The sequence below is a fragment of the Tamandua tetradactyla genome, chromosome 1 (genome assembly GCF_023851605.1).
Source record: "Tamandua tetradactyla isolate mTamTet1 chromosome 1, mTamTet1.pri, whole genome shotgun sequence".
NCBI classification, from domain to species: domain Eukaryota; kingdom Metazoa; phylum Chordata; class Mammalia; order Pilosa; family Myrmecophagidae; genus Tamandua; species Tamandua tetradactyla.
Window position 1 is genome coordinate 17,526,141 of NC_135327.1, and position 24,242 is coordinate 17,550,382.

Below are 24,242 nucleotides of genomic sequence, written 5' to 3' on the forward strand. Positions count from 1 at the left end.
CCCTGATCCTCCTCCCAAATCTGCCTAAAGACCTTCCTAGACTACTCAAATCCTGGGACCTGCAGTCCTGGGTATTTTCTCCCCATCGCCTATCTTCTTGCACAGAGCAGGAGTGAATTCACTGCAGTCTGCTCCGCCATCTTTCTGAAAGTCTCCTTTTTTTTTTTTTTTATCTTTTCCTTTGTACCTTTCATTCCCATAAGTTCTGCAGTTTGTGTTTTCAAACTTTTGAGTTCTTTTTGTTCACCCAGTGTCGTCTTTATATCCTCCCTTAGCTTGTTGATTTGGTTTTTGATGAAGTTTTCCATGTCTGTTTGAACATCCTGAATTAGTTGTTTCAACTCCTGTATCTCATGTAACATGTCAGTTTGTTTCTTTGATTGGGGCATGTCTTCAATTTTTCTAGTATGATTATTTTTGCTGGAGTTAGGCCTTAATTTCTTAATTAGTTTGTTCTGGAGGTGGTTTTCACCTTTTACCTGGGGTTTCTTGCTGGGCGGGTTTGTTCTTTATCTCTTCTTCGACATTCAGTTCAGCCCGTTCTAGACCTCCAGCATAGGTTCTGTTTAACTGATCAGGATTTTTCAGTTCTTATTTTTCTGTTTCTTGCCCTGCCTATGTGGAACCTTTAAAAAATTTATTTCTTTCTTTTTGAGGAGGAACTCCCCAGATATCATAGACCCCAGTCAGATTTTCCCAGACCAGACAGGCCCACATCACAGAAAAGAGTAGCCAGCATGAGTTTTCCCTGAGGGTGAGACCCAGCAGGTTGTCAGACTTTGCTTGAAGCCTTTAGACTCTGCTTTTCCTGTCCTGCCCAGCATATGGCATTTGTCTGCCCATGGCTTCCCACCAACATAAAGTGGTGGTGGTGCTTTAATTTCAGCAGACTTTCCCTGCATGGGGCGTCTTTGAGACAGAGGTGAGGTAGTAGGATGGCTTTGATTGCTTCTGTTTTCCAGCCCCTGGGGCCTGAATTCCTTGAAGGAGGAATTCTGCTTGAGTTGTGGCCCCTTCTCTTCTCTTGGGGAAAATGCACCATTTAGGGAATTAACTCCTTTCCTTTTAATGAGCTGTTTAAGAAGTTAAAAAAAAAAAAGCGAAAGTGCCTTTTCAGACAGGGGAGGACCTCTGCTCCTCAGGTTTGTCAATCTAGAGCTTGAGTTGGTATGTGGCTCTGTGTATCTGCAGACTCTGTGTCCCCCCTTTTCTTGGGATCTAGCCCTTTTAAGTCTTTTGTGCTGTCCAACTCAAAACTCTGTTTTTGTTTTTTTCGCATCAACCCTGACCCCTCTCTGCCAGGGCAGAAACTCCTAGTTTGGTTATTGTTTATTCCAGGTTTATCTGTGCTGGGGCCTGTTTTCAGTTGTAGAATTTGTTAATTAATTCCACAGTTGGAGCTTGGTTGAGTTAAGCTACTAGTAAAGTCTGTTTCCTTTCCCTTCGGGGGAACCAGCCTGCTGTGCCCTTGAGGGAGGGATGCCCACCTCTGGGGCTTGGGGGAGTTACAGTTCCTTTGTAGGATTTCAGCTGTTTCACCTGGTCCAGACTGGTGTGCACTGTATGTCCCTCTAGTATATTTTTAATTTGGTCTACAACATCTTTCATTTCTGTGAGATCTGTTTTTCTCTTTATTCTTTCAGATTCTTCTGTATGCTCTTCCAGATCTTCTTGCTATCTTTTTTTTCTGTAGTCTTTATTAGAAGTACATTTATTTTAGGACTTTTTAAAAACATAAACTTTTATTTCACACAGCAAATTTTAAATCATATTAAGCAGCACATTTGGATCTAGTGAATGTAAGTTTTGTTTCTTGCAAGCATTTAGGTCAAAAGTACAGTAGTAAATGTATTCTTTTAATATAGTAATAGGGAAAAATGCTTGCATAGTTAACTCTCATGTTTATTGATCTCATCTAGAGTTTAATGAAATTTCTAAAACTTATGCAATGCCTTTCATCATTCTTCATGTCCATTACTGAATGTTGGTGTTATAAAAAATTTTTCTTCAACAACTTAAGTTTTTACATTTACCATTTGTTTGAGAAAATAATGCTAGCTATGAATAAATAGTTATCTAAAGAAGGATCACATTTCTAATCTCTCTTTTGTAGAGCCTAATTATTCATCAAGGCCTCAAGGCCTTTGTGAATTTAAACTGTCTATTATTGACTACAGCAAACGAATCTAGAATTATATTCAGAATTTACAGAGGTAGTCTTAGAAATATACCTATTATAGGTTTAAGTACAGTCTTTTACAACTAAAACACCAAATTTAACTTCAAATTTACTTCATGAACTCTTTAAATTTCACATTACTGTGGCTTATAGATGATTATAATAATTGTTTTTAGGTTTTTAATTGTTTGATACCTGGAAGGTAAAGATAGCCACATAATTCTTAAGTTTTAAAAATTAATATAACTAAAAATGTAGGTGACTACAATTTATAGATGAGAGTTTTTCAAAAATTAAATTTAAGGAACAGTTTTGGTGTTGGTTAGGATCATTTGGTCAGTCAAGGTAACTTTAAACATGATACGATGCATAAAATTGGCTAAACATTCTTTAGGTAATATAAAAGCCCAACATGAACACCTTGTTCAAGATTAGACTATATCTTCAAATGCAGGCTTTTAATAGAAGTGTATGATCCTCTGTATACAGACAGTTGTATTTAGATACTTGTGCTTCAGAATATCTGTAAAACTGACAGCAGTAGGAATGCTGAATAATAATTTGCAATTCTAAATACTTGGGTAAACAAACCATAAAATTTGAACTTTAAGTTTAAAGTTTTTTGTTCTAAATCTTGGTTATTTTTGTATTATTTATATGAATAAATACTGTTGGTTTTATTAACAAATACTATTTTCAGCATACAGATGCAGATTATTTTTAAGTTATGAAATAGTCAGTGGGGTGCTCATGGAAGTGCTAAATCATGTCTTTATGAACATCTTAAATAGTTGTTCCGAATTCATGTGTCCACTCTGGTGTTTTAATTTGATCATTTGGCTGGGCCGTATCTGCCTGAGTCTTCACGTACTTTGTGATTTTTTTTGTTGAGTTTGGGGCATTTGATCATTTTGATGAGGGTGTTTTGCAGGTTCTGCTTCCTTCACTTGTCTCAGGTTTTGTATTTGCTTAGGTTTGTTTTAAAGGTCCCCTTTTGCACTTGGTTTGTCAATAATTCCCTCCCAAACCAGTGCCCAGATCTCATGGAAGTGACAGAATTCTACTTGAGGCTTCTCAGTAGATGCCTTTCTTGAGCCAGCTTTTCCCCTCAGGCCTGCCTCTCCTGGACTGTGGCAGCTGTCTGAACAAGATGAAGACCTGATTTAATTCCAGCCAGGGCCTCTGGTCTCAAGACCAAAGGTGCTGAAAACTACCTACCCTGGGGCTGGGTGATGAGCGGTGTGCTCCTCAGTGAAGCCTCCACTTGTGGGCCTGATGTGTCTGGTAAGTTCCCAGACTCCCACTTGGGATGACCTTGGGCTGTGGGGCTAGGTATTTCTGCCCACAGCCAGCCTGGAAATGCTTGAGAGCTGGTCCCAGAGTGTGACAGGTCGCTGGTCCCAGTGCACAATGGGGCAGGTGTGTACAGTGGGTAGTTGGGCATGCTTCTGGGTTCCCCATGGGAGATCCCAGCTGCAGAACTTTGTGTGATCTCCCAGGATAGCTGTGGGCGTAGGCTGGAGACCTGCAATTCCCTGCATGCTACCATGTGCCCCCGGTAGGATCATGCCCAAACTCACTCACCCTGTTCTCTCACTCTCAGTTTCTCCACTTTTTCATCTAGGACTTCCCTATAAAACATGGAAGATCTTCTCTGATCACTCATACCCTGGAACTGCAGTCCCCAGTCTTTTTTCTCTGTCCCTTCTTTCCTTGTTCCACGGAGCAGGGTGAACTCAGCCTGTCTTATTCCACTGTCTTCCTGGGCTCTCCTCTGTGTAATAGATTTTTTAATAGCTTTATTATTGAGATATTTATATACTATACAGTTAAACCTTTTAACCCCAATTCAGGGGTTTTTAGTATATTCACCAAAGTGATACTGATCAAAAGTGGTAGGTTCTCTGCTTGATGAGCTCAAATGATCAATTCCTGAGACACTGGGATTTCAAAAAGAGTTTATTGCTAGGCATCAAGCAGGAGATCAGATGGCTTACTGGCCTAAAAGTCAGTCTCCTCAAACAACAGTAATTATGATAGTTTTATGGTATCAAAAGATGGGCAGGTTGTAGAATAATGAACACAGTGGCTCTAGATGATGGAATTAGAGGGATCTATGTTCTAGTTTGCTAGCTGCTGGAATACAACACACCAGAGATGGATTGGCTTTTAATGAAAGGGGATTTATTTAGTTCAAAATGTATAGTTCTTCAGAGGAAAGGCAGCTAATGTTCAACTGAGGTTCTTTCTTAGTCAGGAAAGCACAGGGTGATCTCTGCTGGCCTTCCCTCCAGGCCTCTGGGTTCCAAAAACTTTCCCTGAGGTGATTCCTTTCTGCATCTCCAAAGGCCTGGGCTGAGCTGCGAGTGCTGAGATGAGGTATGCTGAGCTGCTTTTGCTGTGCTACATTGACCTCTCTCATTTAAGCTTCCAGCCAATTAAATCAAACATCATTCATTGCAGCAGGCACGTCTCCTAGCCGACTGCAGATGTAATCAGCAACAGGTGTGGTTCACATGCCATTGGCTCATGTCCACAGCAATAGAACTAGATACCTTCACCTGGTCAAGTTGACACCTGAACCTAGCTACCACAATCTAGTTATTGCATATGTTCATATTGATTACATGTTTAGTCACAGAACGTATGTAAGATAATGATGGCTTTAATATGATGGGTGTGCTTTTTAGTATTATAATGAGGTATAGGTCACTGACAGGTTAAAGTTTGATCTACTGTGCATGTTAGGTGGGCCCATTTTGTTTAGATCCAGCTTCGTTTATCAAGATAACTTTGGAATTGGGATGGGTTAGTTCTGAGCTGACTTATAACCCTTCGTTAATAAACATTAAGGGCTATCTTTAGTGCTCATAAGACTCCAAAGTTGAAAAGGCAGATAAAATGGGAACAAGTGAGGGTCAGTCACAAGGTTCTTACAATTACAGGGTGTTTTGATTTGCTAAAGCTGCTGGAATGCAATATACCAGAAATGGACTGGCTTTTGAAAATGGGGATTTATTAGCTTACAAGTTAAAATTATCAGGCCATGAATGTCCATATTAAGGAGGATATGTTCTCTGAAGGAAGGTTACTGGCATCTGGGACACATCTGTCACATGGGAAGGCACATGACCAACATCTGCTTGTCCTTCTGTCCCAGGTTTCATTGCTTTCAGCTTCCGGCTTCAGTGGCTTCCTCTCTCGGCTCCTTCTGGGGGCTTTTTTTCTCTAAACTCTCTCTGAGATTTTTCTGTCCTTTATTCTCTCATAAAGGACTCCAGTAAAAGGCTTGAGACCCACTTTGGATGGGCTGGGTCACGTCTCCAAATAACTAATCACCCACAGTGGATCTGCATTCACAGAAATGGATTAAAAAAATAGGGCCTCCCCAACCAATCGTATTCCTGAAAACCCTAAAGAATACCCTAAGACTCTATAAAATTTTACATAAGTTTATTTTTTCAGAAGCTTAAAGCGTCCAGATGGCTCCTATGCCAGATAAGCCCTGAAACCCAAAGTTACCAGTCTCTCCAGGAACATCAACCAGTTTTATTCCTCTACCCCTTAAGGTTGTCACCCCTTTTCAACACGAAGAAGTTAAAATGGTTGTTGTACATATATCCCTGAAGACTGAGAGAATGATCAAATGAAAGGGAGAAGTTGTAACTGAGAAGTTAGGATTTAACAAATGATTATGGCTACTGATTCATTATATAAATGTCTTTTTAGTTTCTAGTGTATTAGAATAGCTGGAAGGAAATACCTGAAACTGTTTAACTAAAATCCGGTAGCCTCGATCTTTGATAGTGATTATATAACTGTATAGCTTCCATTCTTGTGACCATGTGATTGTAAAAACCTGTGACTGTTATCCCTTTATCCACTGTAGAGGTAGATGAGTAATAAAATAAAGACATGCATGAAAAAATAATAGGTTGGGAATGTGAGGGAAAATACGCCTAACTAAACTGTGGATAGTAGTTAATAGTTCTACTTTAATAATCTTTTATCAATTGTTGCAAACATAACTACTATTAAAAAGAATAGGGGGCAGGCCACGGTGGGTCAGCAGGCAGAGTTCTCACCTGTCATGCAGGAGACCCGGGTTTGATTCCCTGTGCCTGCCTATGCACACACGCGAAAAAAGAATAGTAAAATTACAAAAAAAAAATGCTTTCTTGAATTGTAACAAAGTTTCCTCACCAGTGCAAGTGTTGGTGGTGGGGAGGTGTTTGGGCATCCTGTATTTTATTTATGATTGTTCTATAAACCCACAACTTTTCTAATAAAAGTGATAATAATAATAAAAGAACATAGCCTTTTCTGGGATGCATAACAGCTCCAAACACTACACAAGGGCACAAGGAATAGGCTATACAATCACTATTAGAGATCAAGGCAGCTGGATTACAGTTCAGGAATTTCAGGTATTACTCTTTGTCTGTTCTCATATACCAGAAAGTAAAAAGTAATATCTGTATAATGATTCAGTAATAATAATTATCCCCTGAATTCTAACCTCTCGGTTTCAAAATTGTATATCAATCACTGTCTAATTCCAGAATGTTTCATCTTCCCAGAAAGAAATTCTATACCAATTAGCAGTTATTCCCCATTCTTCCCTCTCCCCAGCAGCTTGTAACCACTAATCTGATTTTTGTCTCTATGGATTTGTCCTTTGTGGACATTTCATATCAACAGAGTCATATAATTTGTGGCTTTTTTAGTCTGGCTTCTTAGCATAATGTTTATTTTTAAAAACTAACTTTATTGAGTTCGAATTCACATACCTACAGTTCACCCAAAGTGTGCAATTCATTGTTGTTGTTTTTTTAATATAGTCAAAGAATTGTGCAACCATAGCCACAGCGTTAATTTGAAAGCATTTTCATCATTCCAAAAAAACCTCACCCCCTCAAGTCCCACAGCCCTAGGTAATCACTAATCTGCTTTTTATCTCTATAAGTTTCTCTTTTCTTAACATTTCATATAAATGGAATCATAATATGCAGACTTTTGCAGTTGGCTTCTTTCATTTAGCATGTTTTTGAGGCTCATCAGTGTTATAGTATGTATCAGTACTTTATTCCTTGTTATTGATAAATAATATTCCATACGCATATACCGCATTTTATATTTTCATTTGCCATATAATGGGCATTTGGGTTGTTTTCACTTTTTGGCTATTAGAAAATATTGTTGCTATGGAAATTTGTTTGAGTTTCGTGTGGACATGTGTTCTAGTTTGCTAGCTGCTAGAATGCAATATACCAGAAAAGGAATGGCTTTTAACAAGGGGAATTTAATGAGTTGCTAGTTTACAGATCTAAGGCCGAGAAAATGTCCCGATTAAAACAAGTCTATAGAAATGTCCAATCAAAGGCATCCGGGGAAAGATACCTTGGCTCAAGAGGGCTGATGAAGTTCAGGGTTTCTCTCTCATCTGGAAAGGCACATGGTGAACGCAGTCAGGGCTTCTCTCTGAGCTGGAAGGGCATATGGCAGACACGGCATCATCTGCTAACTTACTCTCCTGGCTTCTGGTTTCATGAAGCTCCCCGGGAGGCGTTTCCCTTCTTCATCTCCAAAGGTTGCTGGCTCGTGGACTCTCTGCATCTCATGGCTACATTGTTCTGCTCTCTCTGAATCTCTCATTCTCCAAAATATTTCCTCTTTTATAGGAGTCCAGTAAACCAATCAAGACCCACCCAAATGGGTGGAGACATGTCATCCCCTAATCCAGTTTAACAACCATTCTTAACTAAATCACATCAACCAGGGAGATGATCTCATTACAGTTTCAAATATACAGTATTGAATAGGGATTATTCTACCTTTAAGAAATGGGATTTATATTAAAACATGGCTTTTCTTAGGGGGCATACTTCCTTTCAAACCAGAACAACATGTGTTTTCAGTTCTCTTGGGTGTATGTCTAGGAGTGGAATTCATGGGTCATATGGTAGCTCTATGTTTGTTTGTATACCATATCCAAAGCTGCTGTAACATTTTACATTCCCACTGGCATTGTATGCAAGCTCCAATTTCTCTACACCCTTGTCAGCATATTGTTATTATCTGTCATTTGATTTTATACCCTAGTGGATATGTGGTGTTGTCTCACTGTGGTTTTGGTTTACATATCTCTAATGATGTCATGCATCTTTATATGTGTTTTTGGCCATTTGTCCATCTTTGGGGAAATGTCTGTTCAAGTCCTTTGTCCAGTTTTTAATTAGGCTGTTTGTCTTTTTATTGTTAAGGTGATAGTATTCTTTATATATTCTGGGTAATAGTTCCTTAGAAGATCTGTGATTTACAAATATTTTTTCCCATTCAGTGTGTTGCCTTTTTTACTTTCTTGATAGTATCCTTTGAAGCACAAAAATGTTTTAATTTTGATGAAGTCCAATTTATGTTTTTTTCTTTTGTAACTTGTGCTTTTGGTGTATATCTAAGAAATCTTTGCTGATTATAAGGTCTCCCTATGTTTTTAAGAATTTTATAGTTTTAAATCTTAAATATATGTCTTTGATCTATTTTTAGTTAATTTTTCTATATGTTATGAGGTAAGGGTTCAACTTCATGTTTTTGCATATGGATATCCAGTTGTCCCACCACCCACCATTTGTTGAAAAGACTGTTCTCTCTCCATTGAATGGTATTGGTACCCCTGTCAAGAATCAGTTTACCATAGACACATGGGTTTATTTCTGAACTCTGATAAGTTCTGTTTCATTGATCTAAATGTCTAACCTTATGCCAGTAGTACACTGTCTTGATTACTTTGGTTTGTATTAAGTTTTAAAATTGATAAGTATGAGTCCTCCAATTTAGTACTTTTTCAAAATTATTGGCTGTTCTGGTTCCCTTGTATTTTCATATGAATTTTAGGATCAGCTTGTCAGTTTCTATAATGAAGTTGGAATTTTAATCAGAGATTGTATTGAATCTGTACATCAATTTGGGTAGTATTGCCATCTTAACATTTATTTAGATTGTCTTTAATTTATTTCAATAATGTTTTGTCATTTTCATTTACAAGTCTTGCACTTCTTTTGTTAACTTTATTCCTAAGTATTCTATTATTTTTAATGTTACTGTAAGTTGAATTATTTTCTTAATTTAATTGGCAATTTATTTCATTGTAGCTGGGTAGAAATACAATTGATTCAGGTATTTTCATCATCTGTCCTGCAGCCCTACTGAATTTGTTTATTGGCGCCAAAAGTTTTTCAGTGGATTCTTTTGGATTTTCTTATACTAGATCATGTTATCTGCAAAGAGCAATGGTTTTATCTCTTCCAATTTAGATGTTTATTTCATTTTCTTGCCTAATTTTCCTGGCTAGAACCTCCAGTGCAGTGTTGAGTCAAAGTGGCAAAAGTGGACATCCTTTCCTGTTTATGATCTTTAGGGTAAAGTTTTCAGGTTTTCACTATTAAATGATGTTACTTATGGATTTTATGTAAATTTTCTTCCTCAAGTTGAGGAAGTTTTATTCCTTTTTTTGAGTATTTTTATCTTGAAGGTGTGTTGAACTTTGGTCAGATGCTTTTATTGTGGGTCTATTGAGATATCAGGTGGTTTTTGTCCTTTATTCTGTTAGTATGGTATATTAATTGATTTTCATATTTGAATAAACCATGCATTTCTTGCATTAATCTCATTTTATTATGGTGTATAATCTTTTTTTGTATTTGTTAGATTTGGTTTGCTAGTATTTTTGTTGAGGGGTTGCTTCTATAATCAACAGATATTGATCTGGAGTTTTCTTTTTTTTGTGGTATCTTTGGTTTTTTGGGTAATACGGTGATCTTTTCATGGAACTAACTTTTGATTTTGATTTCTCTGTTTTCTATTCCGTTTCACTAATTTTCTCTCTAATCCTTATTATTCCCTTCTTTCTGCTTATTGTGGGTTTATTTGCTCTTCTCTTCCCAGTGTCTTAAGGTGGAAGATTAGATTTGATTTGAAATATTTCTCTTTTTTTATAGGGGCATTTACAGCTATAAATTTCCCCCTAAGCATTGATTTAGCTGTACCCATGGGTTTTAGTATTTCTGTCATCTCACAGTCTTCTCTAATTTCCCTGGTGGTTTTTTCTTTGACCCATTGTTTATTTAGAGTTTTCTTCTTATCCACATATTTATTAATTTTCCACATTTCTGTTATTCTGTTTTTCGTTTCATCTCATTTTGATCAGAGAACATTCTTTATATGACTTCAGTCCTTTAAAACATTATTTGATTTATTATTTTAAGTTGTTTTTATCCTGGAAAATGTTACATGAGCATGTCTATTCTGCAGTTTTGGGTTGGAGTATTCTGTAGATGTCTGTAAAGTCTAGTTGGTTTATAGTCTTGAAGTGTTCTGTTTTCTGATTGATCTGTCTAATTGTTGAATCATTATTGAAAATAGGAATTGAAACATCTGTTTTTGTTGAATCCTCTGTTTCTCCCTTCAGTTTTTGCTTCGTGTATTTTGGGACTCTTGTTATGTGCATATGTGTTTTATAATTATGTCTTCTTAATAAATTGACCCTTATATTATGATAAAATTTCCTTTGTCTAGACAGAATAGTTTTAAAAAATACTTGCCTTTTGTAAACAGTTTTATATTATTTTATTAAAATAAAGTTTTGTATTAAAATTATATAAAGTGAAAAGTGAATGTTATATCATCCCCAGCCCCTATAGAAGTCAGTATATTTAAACAGTTTATGTTGTGTCTTTTGAGAACCTTTTATAAAGTTACATACATAAATTTTCTTTAAAGCAAAAGAGGAACGTACTGTTGGTAATGTTCTGCAGCTTTAAGAAATTTAAAGCCACATTGGGTCCCAAAGAGTATCTAGTCTAACACAGTTATTTTTTAAAATGAGAAAGCTGAGGAGATGCAGTGACTTGCCTAAGTTCACATGGGGAAGAGATGGCTGAGTTGGTATTAGAATCCAGGTTTCTTGACTCTTGTTGGTACAGTGTTCCTTTAAACAAATTTGAACCTCCATGCCTTCTGCCTTTCCTGGAGGTGGGAGCGTCTTGAATACTGTGACAAATATTCAGGCTAGGAATTATCATGACTATTGTTTTATAAGTTGTATTTTGAATTGATTTTGAAGAGTTTACCCCTTTTTTTTTTTTTTTTTATAGCTCCTTGTAGAAATTCTCATGAGGCCTACAATCTCTATCCGGGGACAAAAACTGAAAAGTAAGTATGCCTATCAGCCACTTGTCGTCTTTTCCCAAACTACTGGTATGTTCTTCTGTCCCTCCCAACTAAGGCATTCTCTTTATTCATTCTATATTGTGTGAAAATACAGATCTGCTTTTTTAAAAGAAAAAGTTTTTGGGCAAAAAGAATTGCATCTTTGTATTTTCTAATAGTCATTGTGTTCAACTTTTTTGTCTTCTCTGGAAATTCTCATTTCTTGTATATAATTAACTGAGGGAGTAAGGAATAATCTGGTAAATTCACTTTATTTTTTTTTTAAAGAAACAGCTATTTGTTTTTTGTTAAAAAGTGATATATGCTCTATGTAAAAAGTTCAGTTACTACCCAAGTACCTTCAATGAAAAGTAAATGTGTTCTGGAAGTACATTATTTCTTAAACTAGCTTGTGGGTATATGGGTATTATTATTTATAACTTACATTTGTTAAAAATCTTTCTAGATACTCAATTTTTAGCTTAAAAAAAAAGAGTAAAAGCACTTTACTGACCATGCCAATTAGAATTTGATGAATGCCCTTCCACAATCATGAGCATATTTTTTCCTAATACCAATAGGACATTACTATATAAGCTTCATTTGTATGTACAGAGTGATTGATTAAAAGGATTCTTACTCATCTTTGAGGGCCCAGCTTTCTAGTTTAAATTGGTTCTTCATATTCTCTATCTATCCCTATAGCAAGTAGCATCTTGTAATTACTTATCAACATAGTTGTTTATTCTCTCTTCCTCCCACTAAATGTATAAATTTCCTGAGGGTTGAGACTTATGTTTTTGCTCACTGCTCTATATTCTCTATCTGACCTAGAGCAGGTGGTAAACAAATATGTGAGGAGTGCTTGAATCCCAATTCCCTTTGAGAAAGGAAGGTCTAGAAATATTGAGATATACTGCTCTGGTGTTTAGCCATGCCCTGAATCACTGAATAAGTGAATGAATAAGTAAATAAATTCAATAGGTTGCAAGGTAATGATGAAGGAAACAGGACATCTGCTTGGTTTCATGATTGTGTGGTCAAGCTAGCTTCAACAGACTACCCATTGGGATCTCAGAGGGAAACCTAACGTTTTAAAGTTTATGGTAATGGCATGACAATGGATGGAAACCGTTTTTAGAAATAAAAGCAATACCAAACAAAACACTTGTTCCGTGGTTCATGATCAGTTTCATCATCTCTTGGATTTTAGGTCATGAAAGTTAAGGTTCCTTTGGTAATTGGATAGATTGAATATGCTGTAGGTCAATGAGAGGAAGGGGTAAGGGGTGTGGAATGTATGAGTTCTTTTCATTCTTTTTATTTTTCTGGAGTGATACAAATGTTCTAAAAATGATCATTGTGAGCCATTGATTGTATAATATGGTTGGACTCTGTGTGTGTGTATTTTTCAATAAGAATATCAAAAAGAAATGTACATGTGTGTGTGTCCCTGAAGCATATATGGCAAAACGTTAATTATTACATCTAAGTGGTGTGTATGTGGCTGTTCATTGTGCTGTTTTTTCTATTTTCTGTGTATCTGAAAACGTATAATAAAAATGTCTTATTTTATTGAAAAAAAAATCCTTTTGGTGCTGTTTTCTAGTTCATGCTCACAGAGAAGTAGCTTTCTCATTGGAATTAGTAGATCAGACATTAAAAGCCAGTGGCCCAGCACAGTAACAAAAGCAAAACAAAATAAAACAAAAAAACACTAATATCTGGTGAGTGTGTAGTAAAAATGGTATCCTTGTTTGCTGCTGGTAGAACTTCCAGTGGAAATTTATGATGAGTAGTCAAGATGCTCATACTTCAGCCTCCATAGTTCTATTTTTGGAAATACATTGTGAGGATCCAGTGCAACAAAAGCATAAAAAGTGTACACATATGTACTAAATTGTTTATTTATAGTCTGTATTAATAGCAAGAAACCAAACAAACTGAAAAATCCTTGGAGGTATGGCTTAACCAAGCCACCATGAGAAAAATGGCTTTATTAAATGATGGCACTACCACAGGTTGAAATTAATACTATGGAGCTAATAGGAAAATGGCTACTACATCAAACCAAAAAGCAGTATAAAATTGGTGTATACGTTCTAATGGTCCCTATAAAAATCTTTGGTGGTGGATAAGGACTGGAAAGAGGTATGTCAAAAAGAAATAATCTTAGAGGGGCTTGTGAGTAATAGTATGTTCAAACATATATTGTTACACTATCTTTTCAATGAGAAAAATAACCAATTACTCCTCTTTCACTTTCAGTAAGTGATGAAATGTCTAAGGACTGCTTGAGCATCCTGTATAATACCTGTGTCTGTGTAAGTACCCTTGCCATTGCATCCTTGTTTGTCTCCGCACCACATCTGCAGTTCTTAAGATTGGAATGGAAGTAGTAGATGTGAGAGCTATTGTGAGAATGGGGAAATTAGATTTACTTTAGGTGTGCCTGAGAACCAGGACTAACAGGTAGAAATTATGAGGAGGCAGAATTTCATAGTAAAATTATTAACAGCCAGGGCTGCCTCAACAGGACTAAACTTCTTTACCTCTGGAGGTGTCCAGGCAAAGACTCAACAATTACTTGTCAAAGGGATACAGACATTGAAAGGGTGTCTAGGACATTTAAGAGTCCTTCCAGTGCCAAGATTCTAAGATTCTGCTTATTCCTTCATTTTCCCTGTTAGAAAACAAAACAAAAACCAGAAGCCCCTTGTGCCTAATAGGCACTAAACTTAACTCCATGAACCTTAGTTTCTTATAAATAAGGTTTACTTAGTAGACATACTAACATCATAAGAACTAAATGAGATGATAGAATTGAAGACACTTTGTAAAGCTGTATACAGCATGCTAGTTTTTTTAAAAAATATTTTTATTGACAAATCTTTACACATATACAGTTCATACATGGGGTGCATTCATTGGCTCACAGTGTCACCACATAGTTGTATATTCAACACCATGATCATTTTCAGAACATTTGCCAGAAAAAGAATTAGGAAAAACTCATACATCCTATGCACCTAACCCCTCCTTCTCACTGACCACTAGTATTTCAATCTACCCAATTTATTTTACCTCTTATCCTGTTATTTATTTTTTAATCCATGTTTTTTCACTCATCTATCTATATCCTGGATAAAAGGAGCATCAGACACAAGGTTTTCACAATCACACAGCCACATTGTAAAAGTTATATCTTTACACAATTGTCTTTAAGAATCAAGGCTACTGGAACACAGCTCAACAATTTCAGATACTTTCTTCCAGACACTCCAATACATCATAAACTAAAACTATATAATGCATAAGAATAACCTGTAAGACAACCTCTTGTTAGATGTCTCTCAGCTACTGAAGCTTTATTTTGTCTCATTTCTCTCTTCTCCTGTTCTAGTTTGCTAGCTGCTGGAATGCAATATACCAGAAACAGAATGACTTTTAAGAAGGGAAATTTAATGAGTTGCTAGTTTATAGTTCTAAGGCTGAGATAATGTTCCAATTACAACAAGTCTATAGAAATGTCCAATCAAAGGTATCCAGGGAAAGATACCTTGGTTCAAGAAGGCCCTTGAAGTTCAGGGTCTCTCTCGCATCTGAGAAGGCACATGGTGAACACGGTCACAGTTTCTTTCTCGGCTGGAAGGGCACATGGCGAGCAAGGCATCATCTGCTAGCTTTCTCTCCTGGCTTCCTGGTTCCTGGGAGGCATGTTCCTTCTTCATCTCCAAAGATCACTGATTGGTGAACTCTGCTTCTTGTGGCTATGTTCTGATCTGCTCTCTCTGAATCTCTTCTTCATTCTCCAAAATGTTTCCTTTTTTATAGGACTCCAGAAACTTATCAAGACCCACCCAAATGGAAGGAGACATGTCGTCACCTAATCCAGCTTAGCAACCACTCTTGACTAAATCACATCATCCAGGGAGATGATCTGATTACAGTTTCAAACATACAGTATTGAATAGGGATTATTCTACCTTTATGAAATGGGATTTTGATTAAAACATGGCTTTTCTAGGAGGCATACATCATCCCCCTTTAGGTCAAGAAAGCTTTCTCAATCCCATGATGCCAGGTCCCACAAATCCTGGGAGTTCTGTCCCACATCACCAGGGAGATTTATACCCCTGAGAGGCATGTCCCACTTGTGGTGGGGGGGGGGGGGTGCAGTGAGCTCACCTACCAAGTTGGCTTTGAAAGAGAGGCCACATCTGAGCAATGAAAGATATTCTCTGGGGTTGATTCTCAGGCATAATTCTAAGTAGGCTCAGCCTATCCTTCCAGGAATAAGTTTCATAGGGGCAAACCCCAAGGTTGAGGGCGCCTTCATTTTCCTTGTTAGAAAATAAGAACCAGAAGCTTATTGATTTGGTTGTCCTCACTGCTTATGAGAATCTCAGGAATTCTCCAAATGGGGAAGTTGAATTTCTTCTATTTTCTCCCCAGTCCCCCAAGGGGACTTTGCAAATACTTCTTTATTCACTGCCCAAATTACTCTGGGATATATCAGGGTATCACACTAACCTGAACAAATCAACAAGATCTCACACCCTATTCAAGATTCCATGTACAAGAGCCCATGTACATTCAAGATGGCCTAATAAATCCCAGAGTGATTTGAACAGTAAATAAAAAAGTATTTGCAGTGTCCCCTTGGGGGAATGGCGAGAAAGGAGAAGAAATTCAACTTTCCCAAGTGGAGAATTCCTGATATTCTCACAAGCAGTGGGGATAGCCAAAGCAATAGGCTGAGCCTCAATTTTGGTGTTTATTCGTATGAAACTTATCCCTGCAAAGGATAGCTAAGCCTACTTAAAAGTAGGCTCAAGAGTCATCCGCAGAGAACCTCTTTTGTTGCTCAGATGTGGCCTCTCTCGTTCAGCCACCATGACAAGCAAACTTACCACCTTCCCCCTCTCTATGTGGTACATGACTCCCAGAGTGTAAACCTTCCTAGCAAGGCGAGACAGAAATCCGAGAATGTGCTGGGACTCAGCATCAAGGAATTGAGAAAAACTTGACCAAAAGGGGAAAGAGAGAAATGAGACAAAATAAAGGGTCAATGGCTGAGAGATTTCAAATAGAGTCGAGAGGTTATCCTGGAGGTTATCCTTAAATGTGTTACATAGATATCACCTTTTTAATTAAAGTATATTGTAGAGGCTGGAGGGAAGTGACTGAAAATATAGAGCTGTGTTCCAGTAGCCATGTTTCTTGAAAATGATTGTATAATAATATAGCTTTCGTAATGTGATTGTGATTGTGAAAACTTTGTGTTTGATGCTCCTTTTATCTACGGTGTGGACAGATGAGGAAAACATATGGGTTAAAAATAAATAAATAATGGGGGGAACAAATATTAAAATAAATTTGCTAGACTGAAATGCTAGTGATCAAGGAAAGGGAGTGGTAAGGGGTATAGAAAAAAATGGGGAAACAGGCTAAAATAATTGGGTAGATGGAAATACTAGCAGTCAATGAGAGGAAGGGGTAAGGAGTATGGTACATATGAATTTTTTTCTTTTTCTGAATCGATGCAAATTTTCTAAGAAATGCTCATGGTGATGATATTGTGAGCTTTTGATTATATACCAAGAATGGAATGATCGTTGGTAAGAATGTTCATGCTTGTAGGTTGTTATATTTAAAAAATTTTTTTAATTTAAAAAAAAAAGATTCCATGTACTTATGGTGTTCAACTAAACTGACCATACAAGTTAAGCTAGATAATGTGCTACCCAAAGTATAAATTTTGCAGCAGTTATGCATTTCTCCTTTTCGTCTTGCACAGAAGTTGAAGTTTTAAAATATGGATGATATCATCCTTTACCCTGTATTCTGATCTACTCCAGTCCTATCCAGATCAGCTTCTTTCATATATCTAGTTGAAGTCTAATCCATTTTTCAACTTTTTAAACAGTTCCTGTATGGAGTACTTCTAACTTTCATAGCTTCATATCTCTGAGTCTCAGGTGTCATATAAATACCCAAAGTTTCTGGGAATGATCAGGTTATATGCTAACATCTTAGTATATCAGAATTTATAAATAACAGTTACAGCTCCTGAATATATGCGGCTGCTATAAGAGCTTACAATCTAGGACCCTTTACTCTAGACTCCAACCTGATAACCTAGTTATTGCAACTTCAGTTCACTGGGTCTTTATATTATAGTTAGTCATGTGAATGAGGCATGATAATATTTGTCTTTTTGTTTCTGATGTCTCATTCAACATATAGTCCTTAATGTTCATTCACCTAGTTGCATGCTTCACAACTTCATTCCTTCTTGCAGCCACTCAGTAGTCTGTTGTATATATATACCACATTTCCCCCTTCCATTCCTCAGTCATTCTACCTGTAGGCCACCTCCATTCGTTGTGGAATCACGAATGCTGCTGCCATAAACACCAGTGTGCAAATGTCCATTTGTGTCCCCACACTCAGTTCCTCCAGGTATATACTGAGCCAACTGGGTTGCAGGATCAATATGCTAGTTTTTAATAAGACGCAGTACTTGTCTTTTAGGCGTTTATGGTGTTGTAAACAGTCAGCCATAATAGTAAGCAGAATGAAACAAGTGCTGCTATAGAACTAACATTCATATGCTGTAGAAATACAAAAGGAATGTTTAATTCTTTATCATTTCTTGCCTCATTCAAAAAAGGATTTCTGGCATCTTATAGAAGTATATACAATCTACCTAGATCTCATACTTTAGAAGCAGGTAAAAATCAGGGTTAGGGACATAAGATATATCAAGGAATGAACTGATATAAAAACGCAAACGATAAAATCATTTGTTCTGTGGATGGGGCACAAATTTGAACCTGAGCTTCTTAGGAGCCACCACAAATGGGGAAATATGGTTGAACACTTAACACAATTCAGTGTCTAACAGTGCTATTCAGTAGAAGTATAAGACAAGCCACTTAGGTTATTTTAAATTTCCTTGTAACCGTATCTTTTTTAAAAGTAAGAAGAAATAAATACATGGAACGGAATGATCATAGGTTCATGTTTTTGTTTGTTTGTTGTTAAATTTTTTTTTAAATTAAGAAATAAATTTAAAAAAAACAGATGGGGTCGGCCACGGTGGCTCCAGTGGCAGAGTTCTCGCTTGCCATGCTGGAGACCTGGGTTCGGTTCCCAGTGCCTGCCCATGTGAAAAAAAAAAAACAGATGGGAAAAAAAAAGAAATACATGAAATTAACTTTTTAACTTTTGTTTTGAAACTATTTCAAACTTATAGGATGCTTAAAAAATAATACAGAAACATTGCAGAGAAAACTCCAGTATACCCCCATCCAGATAGGGAGATTTATCAACTCATAGCATTTTGCCACATTTGTTACATCATCCTATCTGGACAGATAAACTTTGATTATAGTTGCAGGAATCTGAGGCCCCAGGTAAGATCTCCTGGTGTACAGGAAAGAAATAATTGTATACGACTAATCCTGATTTGGGAAGATGAGGAATCGCTTAACAGAGGAGGGGGCATTTTACCCAGACCTAAAAGAGGAATAAGACTTTAACTGATAGAGGAGAGTAGAAGGGTATGTAGTCAACAGCCTGACATGTTTGATTTGCTTGTTCCATTCTTAAGGAGATTTATATTATTTCATATGTTTCTGTCTTGTAAATGGTCCTGGGTTAAATATTGGCATTTATAGTTTTAACAATTAGATAAGGGATTTCCCAAAGAGAAGAACGGTGTATTCAAAGTAGGAAGAGGCTCTGTGTTCATAGGTGTAATAGCAAGTTGTTCAGCCTTACCCCAGCATAAAGTAAATCTCAGGGAAGTGTCCTAGACAGGTATCTTGTGACCTGTTTGAAGGATCTTGAATATCAGGCAAAAGAGTGGGACTTAATTGAGTAGGAAAGGAGACTTTAGAAGACTTGGAGTATTCCAAGAAGATCACTTTGGCTATAAAATAGAGTTTAGATAAGAGAAGACTTATTGGGCATAGGAGGGCACCTTTATATATATTGCTTAATTGAATCCTCTCACAATCTTTTAAGATGACTGTTGCAGTTTGCTTAATCTCCTGGAATGCAATATACTGTAAATGGGCTGACTTTTTCAATGGGATTTTATTAGGTTGCAAATTTATGGTTCTGAGGCCATGAAAATCTCCCAGTTAGGGCATCAGCAGGATGATACCTTCTCTGAAGAAAGACTGATGCCATCCAGGTTTCCTCTGTCACATGGGAAAGCTCATGGCAATGTCTGCTAGTCCTTCTCACCTGGCTTCTGGTTTTGGAAGCTGCCTCCAAGTGTCTCTGGGTGTTCCTCTCCCAGTTTCTCTGAACTCTCTTAATTTCATCTGTCTTTTATCCTCTCATAGAGGACTCCAGCAAGGGAATTAAGACCTACCTTTAGTGGGCTCGGTTACATCTCTGTATAAACAACCTAATCAAATGGTCACACCCTCAATATGTCTGCCTCCTCAAGAATGGATTCAAAGAACATGGCCTTTTCTGGGGTGCATGACAGATTCAAACCAGCACACCATTTTTTTAGATGAAGAAATAGAGATATAAAGAGGAGATACAAGTTACCTAGGATTGCACAGCTGGAATTACAGTTTGGTTCTGACCATTAGAGTCCATATTCCAAAGACTAATGGATTTTAAATTTGGACTTGGCCTTCAGAGCCCTTACATAAGTAAGCCCTCTTTGAAAACACTGTAGCATTAAATACCTTGATTTAACTCTAAGTGGAATCATTTACTTAAATCACAAGTCTCTGTTCTGAATGACTTTGGTTTCTTTTCCAAAGACAGTTGGAATTTGGACTTAAAGGCCAACTGAGACAACTGTCTCTGCTTTTCTCTTTTTCCCAGCTACAAAACAGGCTTCTGTTTGTGTAGCCTGACTGCCAGGAAACAGTTCCATTGGTGGGAGGTTTACAAGTGTTTCCACAGTTAACTTATGCCTTCTTAGCTTTGTTAGCATGTTTGAGTTTTCAAGGTGAGATTGTTTTTCCAATGTCTAGAAGGGATGTTGCTGCTTTTGTGGGTTATAACCTATTCTGCCTTTTCTCCCCTTTTTCCTTATGATAGACGGAAGGAGTTACAAAACGCTTGGCAGAAAAGAATGACTTTGTGATCTTCCTGTTTACACTAATGACAAGTAAGAAGACATTCTTACAAACAGCAACCCTTATTGAGGATATCTTGGGTGTTAAAAAGGTGAGCTGCATCCTCAGGCAGGTGGATATACAAATGCGGGCAGGAAGTTTCCCATGATTGGATTCTGAAACTTGAATGGTGTACAGAGCTCTTTTTTTTTTAATATGGAACACGTCACAAATTTGCTTATCATCCTTGCGCAGGGGCCATGCTAATCTCTGTATTGTTCCAATTTTAGTATACGTGCTGCTGAAGCAAGCACTGTACAGAGCTCTTTTAAAAGAGAGAATCTTCAATACTCTTATTATTATCTTATGTTATCTTAATAGTGTTACTTAATATATTCAAGTATAAAATTAAGATTACATTTCTTATACTAAAGGGAAATGACTTTAGTCATTTTAATGACTATAAAACCTAAACAAATTTATAAATTGAAAGTAATCTAATTATAACTCTCAAAAGTTCAAATTATTGATTGACTTCAGGTATTTAATGTGATGACTGCTGTTCATTTGGTGAAGTCAAATTGTCCTTTGCAAATTAATATGGTGCAAGTTCTTTTTAGTGTACCTATGCTGCTGTAGAATGTGTGGCGACTCCATTCTCCTGTCACTTTTCTGTTATTTGGACTGCTTTAATAACCTTTATTCATTAGGATATGTTTCCCTTAATGGTGATGTTTGACCTTCACTTATTAAGTCTGCCTTTTTTTTTTCCCACTAGTCTTCAACAGTTAAAGTTGGTTAATTGGCACACACACAGCAAGATACAAATAACAGCACTGAAATCCTGCCAATTGGTTATAAGATGGATATTTAAGTGATCCGGAACATGCTGCTGCTACTTTTGTTTTTACACCATGATTGAAATGAAAGCACTAAATTAAAAATTTCTCACTAAAATCTCACCCCACCACCCACCTCTGATACATCTAATGCTAGATTTTTGGTGAAATATTTGGTAGGACCTGGAGCTTACTTCCCCAGACATTGCCCAAGCTTCTGTGTTAGGGGGAAGGTGACATATTATTTTGTATTTTTATTTATTTATTTGTTTTTATTAATAAAACCAATAAAAATACAGCACCAACATTCTTAACGTATGAACATTCCATACTTGATGTGTAATGAATGGCTCACAATATCCTCACATAGTTGTGTATTCATCACCGTGATCATTTCTCAGAACATTTATATCACTCCAGATAAAGAAATAAAAAACTCGTACATACCATACCCTTCACCCCTCCCTCTCATTGACCGCTAGTATTACCCTCTACCAAATTTATTTCAACATTGGTTCCCTCTTATTTATTTATTTAAATTAAATTTTTTAAAACATAAAACATACAAGCACAAACATTATTACCATATGATCATTCCATACTTTTTTTTTGAATGTGATATTTCTTTTTTTTAATTTTATTTTTAAAACATAGCAACATACAGACACGAACATTCTTACCATATGATCATCCCATTCTTGGTATATAATCAGTAATTCACCGTGTCATCACGTAGTTATATATTCATCACCATGATCATTCTTAGAACATTTGCATCAATTCAGAAAAAGAAATAAAAAGAAAAAAGAAAAAATTCATATGTACCATACTCCTTACCCCACCCTCTCATTGACTGCTAGTATTTCCATCTACCCAATATATTTTAGCCTCTTTGTTTCCCCATTTTTTTTCTATACCCCTTACCTCTCCCTTTCCTTGATCACTAGCATTTCAGTCTAGCAAATTTATTTTAACATTTGTTCCCCCCATTATTTATTTATTTTTAACCCATATGTTTTCCTCATCTGTCCACACCGTAGATAAAAGGAGCATCAAACACCAGGTTCTCACAATCATACAGTCACATTATGAAAGCTATATCATTATACAATCATCTTCAAGAAACATGGCTACTGGAACACAGCTCTATATTTTCAGGCACTTCCCTCCAGCCTCTACAATATACCTTAACTGTAGAAAGGTGATATCTATTTAATGCATAAGAATAACCTCCAGGATAACCTCTCAACTCTATTTGAAATCTCTCAGCCATTGACTCTTTATTTTGTCTGCTTTCTCTCTTCCGCATTTTGGTCGAGAAGATTTTCTCAGTCCCTTGATGCTGAGTCCCAGCTCATTCTAGGACTTCTGTCCCACATTGCCTGGAAGGTTTACACTCCTGGGAGTCATGTTCCATGTAGAGAGGGGAAGGGCAATGAGTTTGCTTGTTGTGGTGGCTGAAAGAGAGAGACCACATCTGAGCAACAAAGGAGGTTGTCCGGGAAGATTACTCTTAGGCCTAATCTAATTTTAAGTAAACTTAGCCTATCCTAAGTTTCATATGAACACACCCCAGGATTGGGGGCTCAGCCTATTGCTTTGGTTGTCCCCACTACTTGTGCGAATATCAAGAGTTCTGCACTTGGGAAAGTTGAATTTTCCCCTTTTCTCACCATTCCCTCAAGGGGACTTTGCAAATACTTTTTTATTCACTGTTCGAATCCTCCTGGGATTCATCAAGTCATCACTCTGGACAACTTACAAAATCTCATGCCCTACTCAGTGTTCCATGTATTTGTGGTGTTCAGTTACGCTGTCCACATAAATTATATTAGGAAATGCACTAGTCGAAACATAAATTTAGTACCAAATAAACATTTTTTGCTTTAGTCTCATGCATAGTTAAAGTTTTAAAATATAACCATCTGTTTTCAACACCCTGCATTATTGATATTCCTTTGTTCTTCATACAAAAACATTTTTTAATTTGTACATTTAGTCACTGTCATTGTACACTCTAGGCATTCCTAGATTATACCATCTCAGTCTTTATTGTGTATCTTTCCTTTGATTTCCTTTGTGCCTCCAGGCCTCCACCCTCTATCATTCTCACATTCAGTTTTATTCAGTGTACTAACATTATTGTACTACAGCCAGTTAGTATTGTACTGTCCATTTCTGAATTTTTATATTCAGTCCTGTTGCACAGTCTGTATCCCTGCAGCTCCAATTACGAAATATCTACCCTATTTCTATCTCCTGATAGAAATTATCTTAACTGAAATTATCCAAGTTCATTCATTAATGTTAGTTCATGTCAGTTAGTCCATACAGTATTTGTCCTTTTGTTTCTGGCTAGTCTCACTTAGCATAATGTCCTTAAGGTCTGTCCATGTTGTTACATACTTCATAACTTTATTCTGTTTTACAGCTGCATAATATTCCATTGTATGTATATACCACAGTTTGTTTAGCCACTCGTCTGTTGATGGACATTTGGGTTCTTTCCATCTCTTTGCAGTTGTAAATAATGCTGTTATAAACATTGGTGTGCAAAAGTCTGTTTGTATCCTTGTCCTCATGTCCTCTGAGTAGATACCTAACAATGGTATTGCTGGGTTATATGGCAATTCTATACTTAGCTTCCTGAGGAACCACCAAACTGCCTTCCACAGCAGTTGTACCATTTGACATTCCCACCAACAGTGGATAAATGTGCCTCTTTCTCCTTGTACTCTCCAGCACTTGTTGTTTTCTGTTTTATTGATAATGGCCATTCTGTTGGGTGTGAGATGATATCTCATTGTGGTTTTGATTTGCATTTCTCTAATAGTTGGGGAAGTTGAGCATCTTTTCATGTGCCTTTTGGCCATTTGTATTTCCTCTTCTGAGAAGTGTCTGTTCAAGTCTTTTGCCCATTTT

The 24,242-nt window shown here is 36.8% G+C and overlaps 1 protein-coding gene and 1 non-coding gene across 6 annotated transcripts in view; one reads left to right on the plus strand and one right to left on the minus strand.

The window, feature by feature from the left end:
* Positions 1-24,242, plus strand: part of TRPC4AP (transient receptor potential cation channel subfamily C member 4 associated protein) — a 166,294-nt gene that overhangs the window by 50,425 nt on the left and 91,627 nt on the right. For all 5 annotated transcript variants that reach the window (XM_077170594.1, XM_077170558.1, XM_077170579.1 and 2 more), the window contains 3 exons: positions 11,332-11,389; positions 13,655-13,710; positions 20,465-20,593. In XM_077170594.1, coding sequence (XP_077026709.1) covers positions 11,332-11,389; positions 13,655-13,710; positions 20,465-20,593 — 243 coding nt within the window. The remainder of the gene's footprint in view (positions 1-11,331; positions 11,390-13,654; positions 13,711-20,464; positions 20,594-24,242) is intronic.
* Positions 20,692-20,795, minus strand: LOC143653262 (U6 spliceosomal RNA). The gene has a single exon (XR_013161204.1). It is a non-coding gene; the product is annotated as a U6 spliceosomal RNA (small nuclear RNA).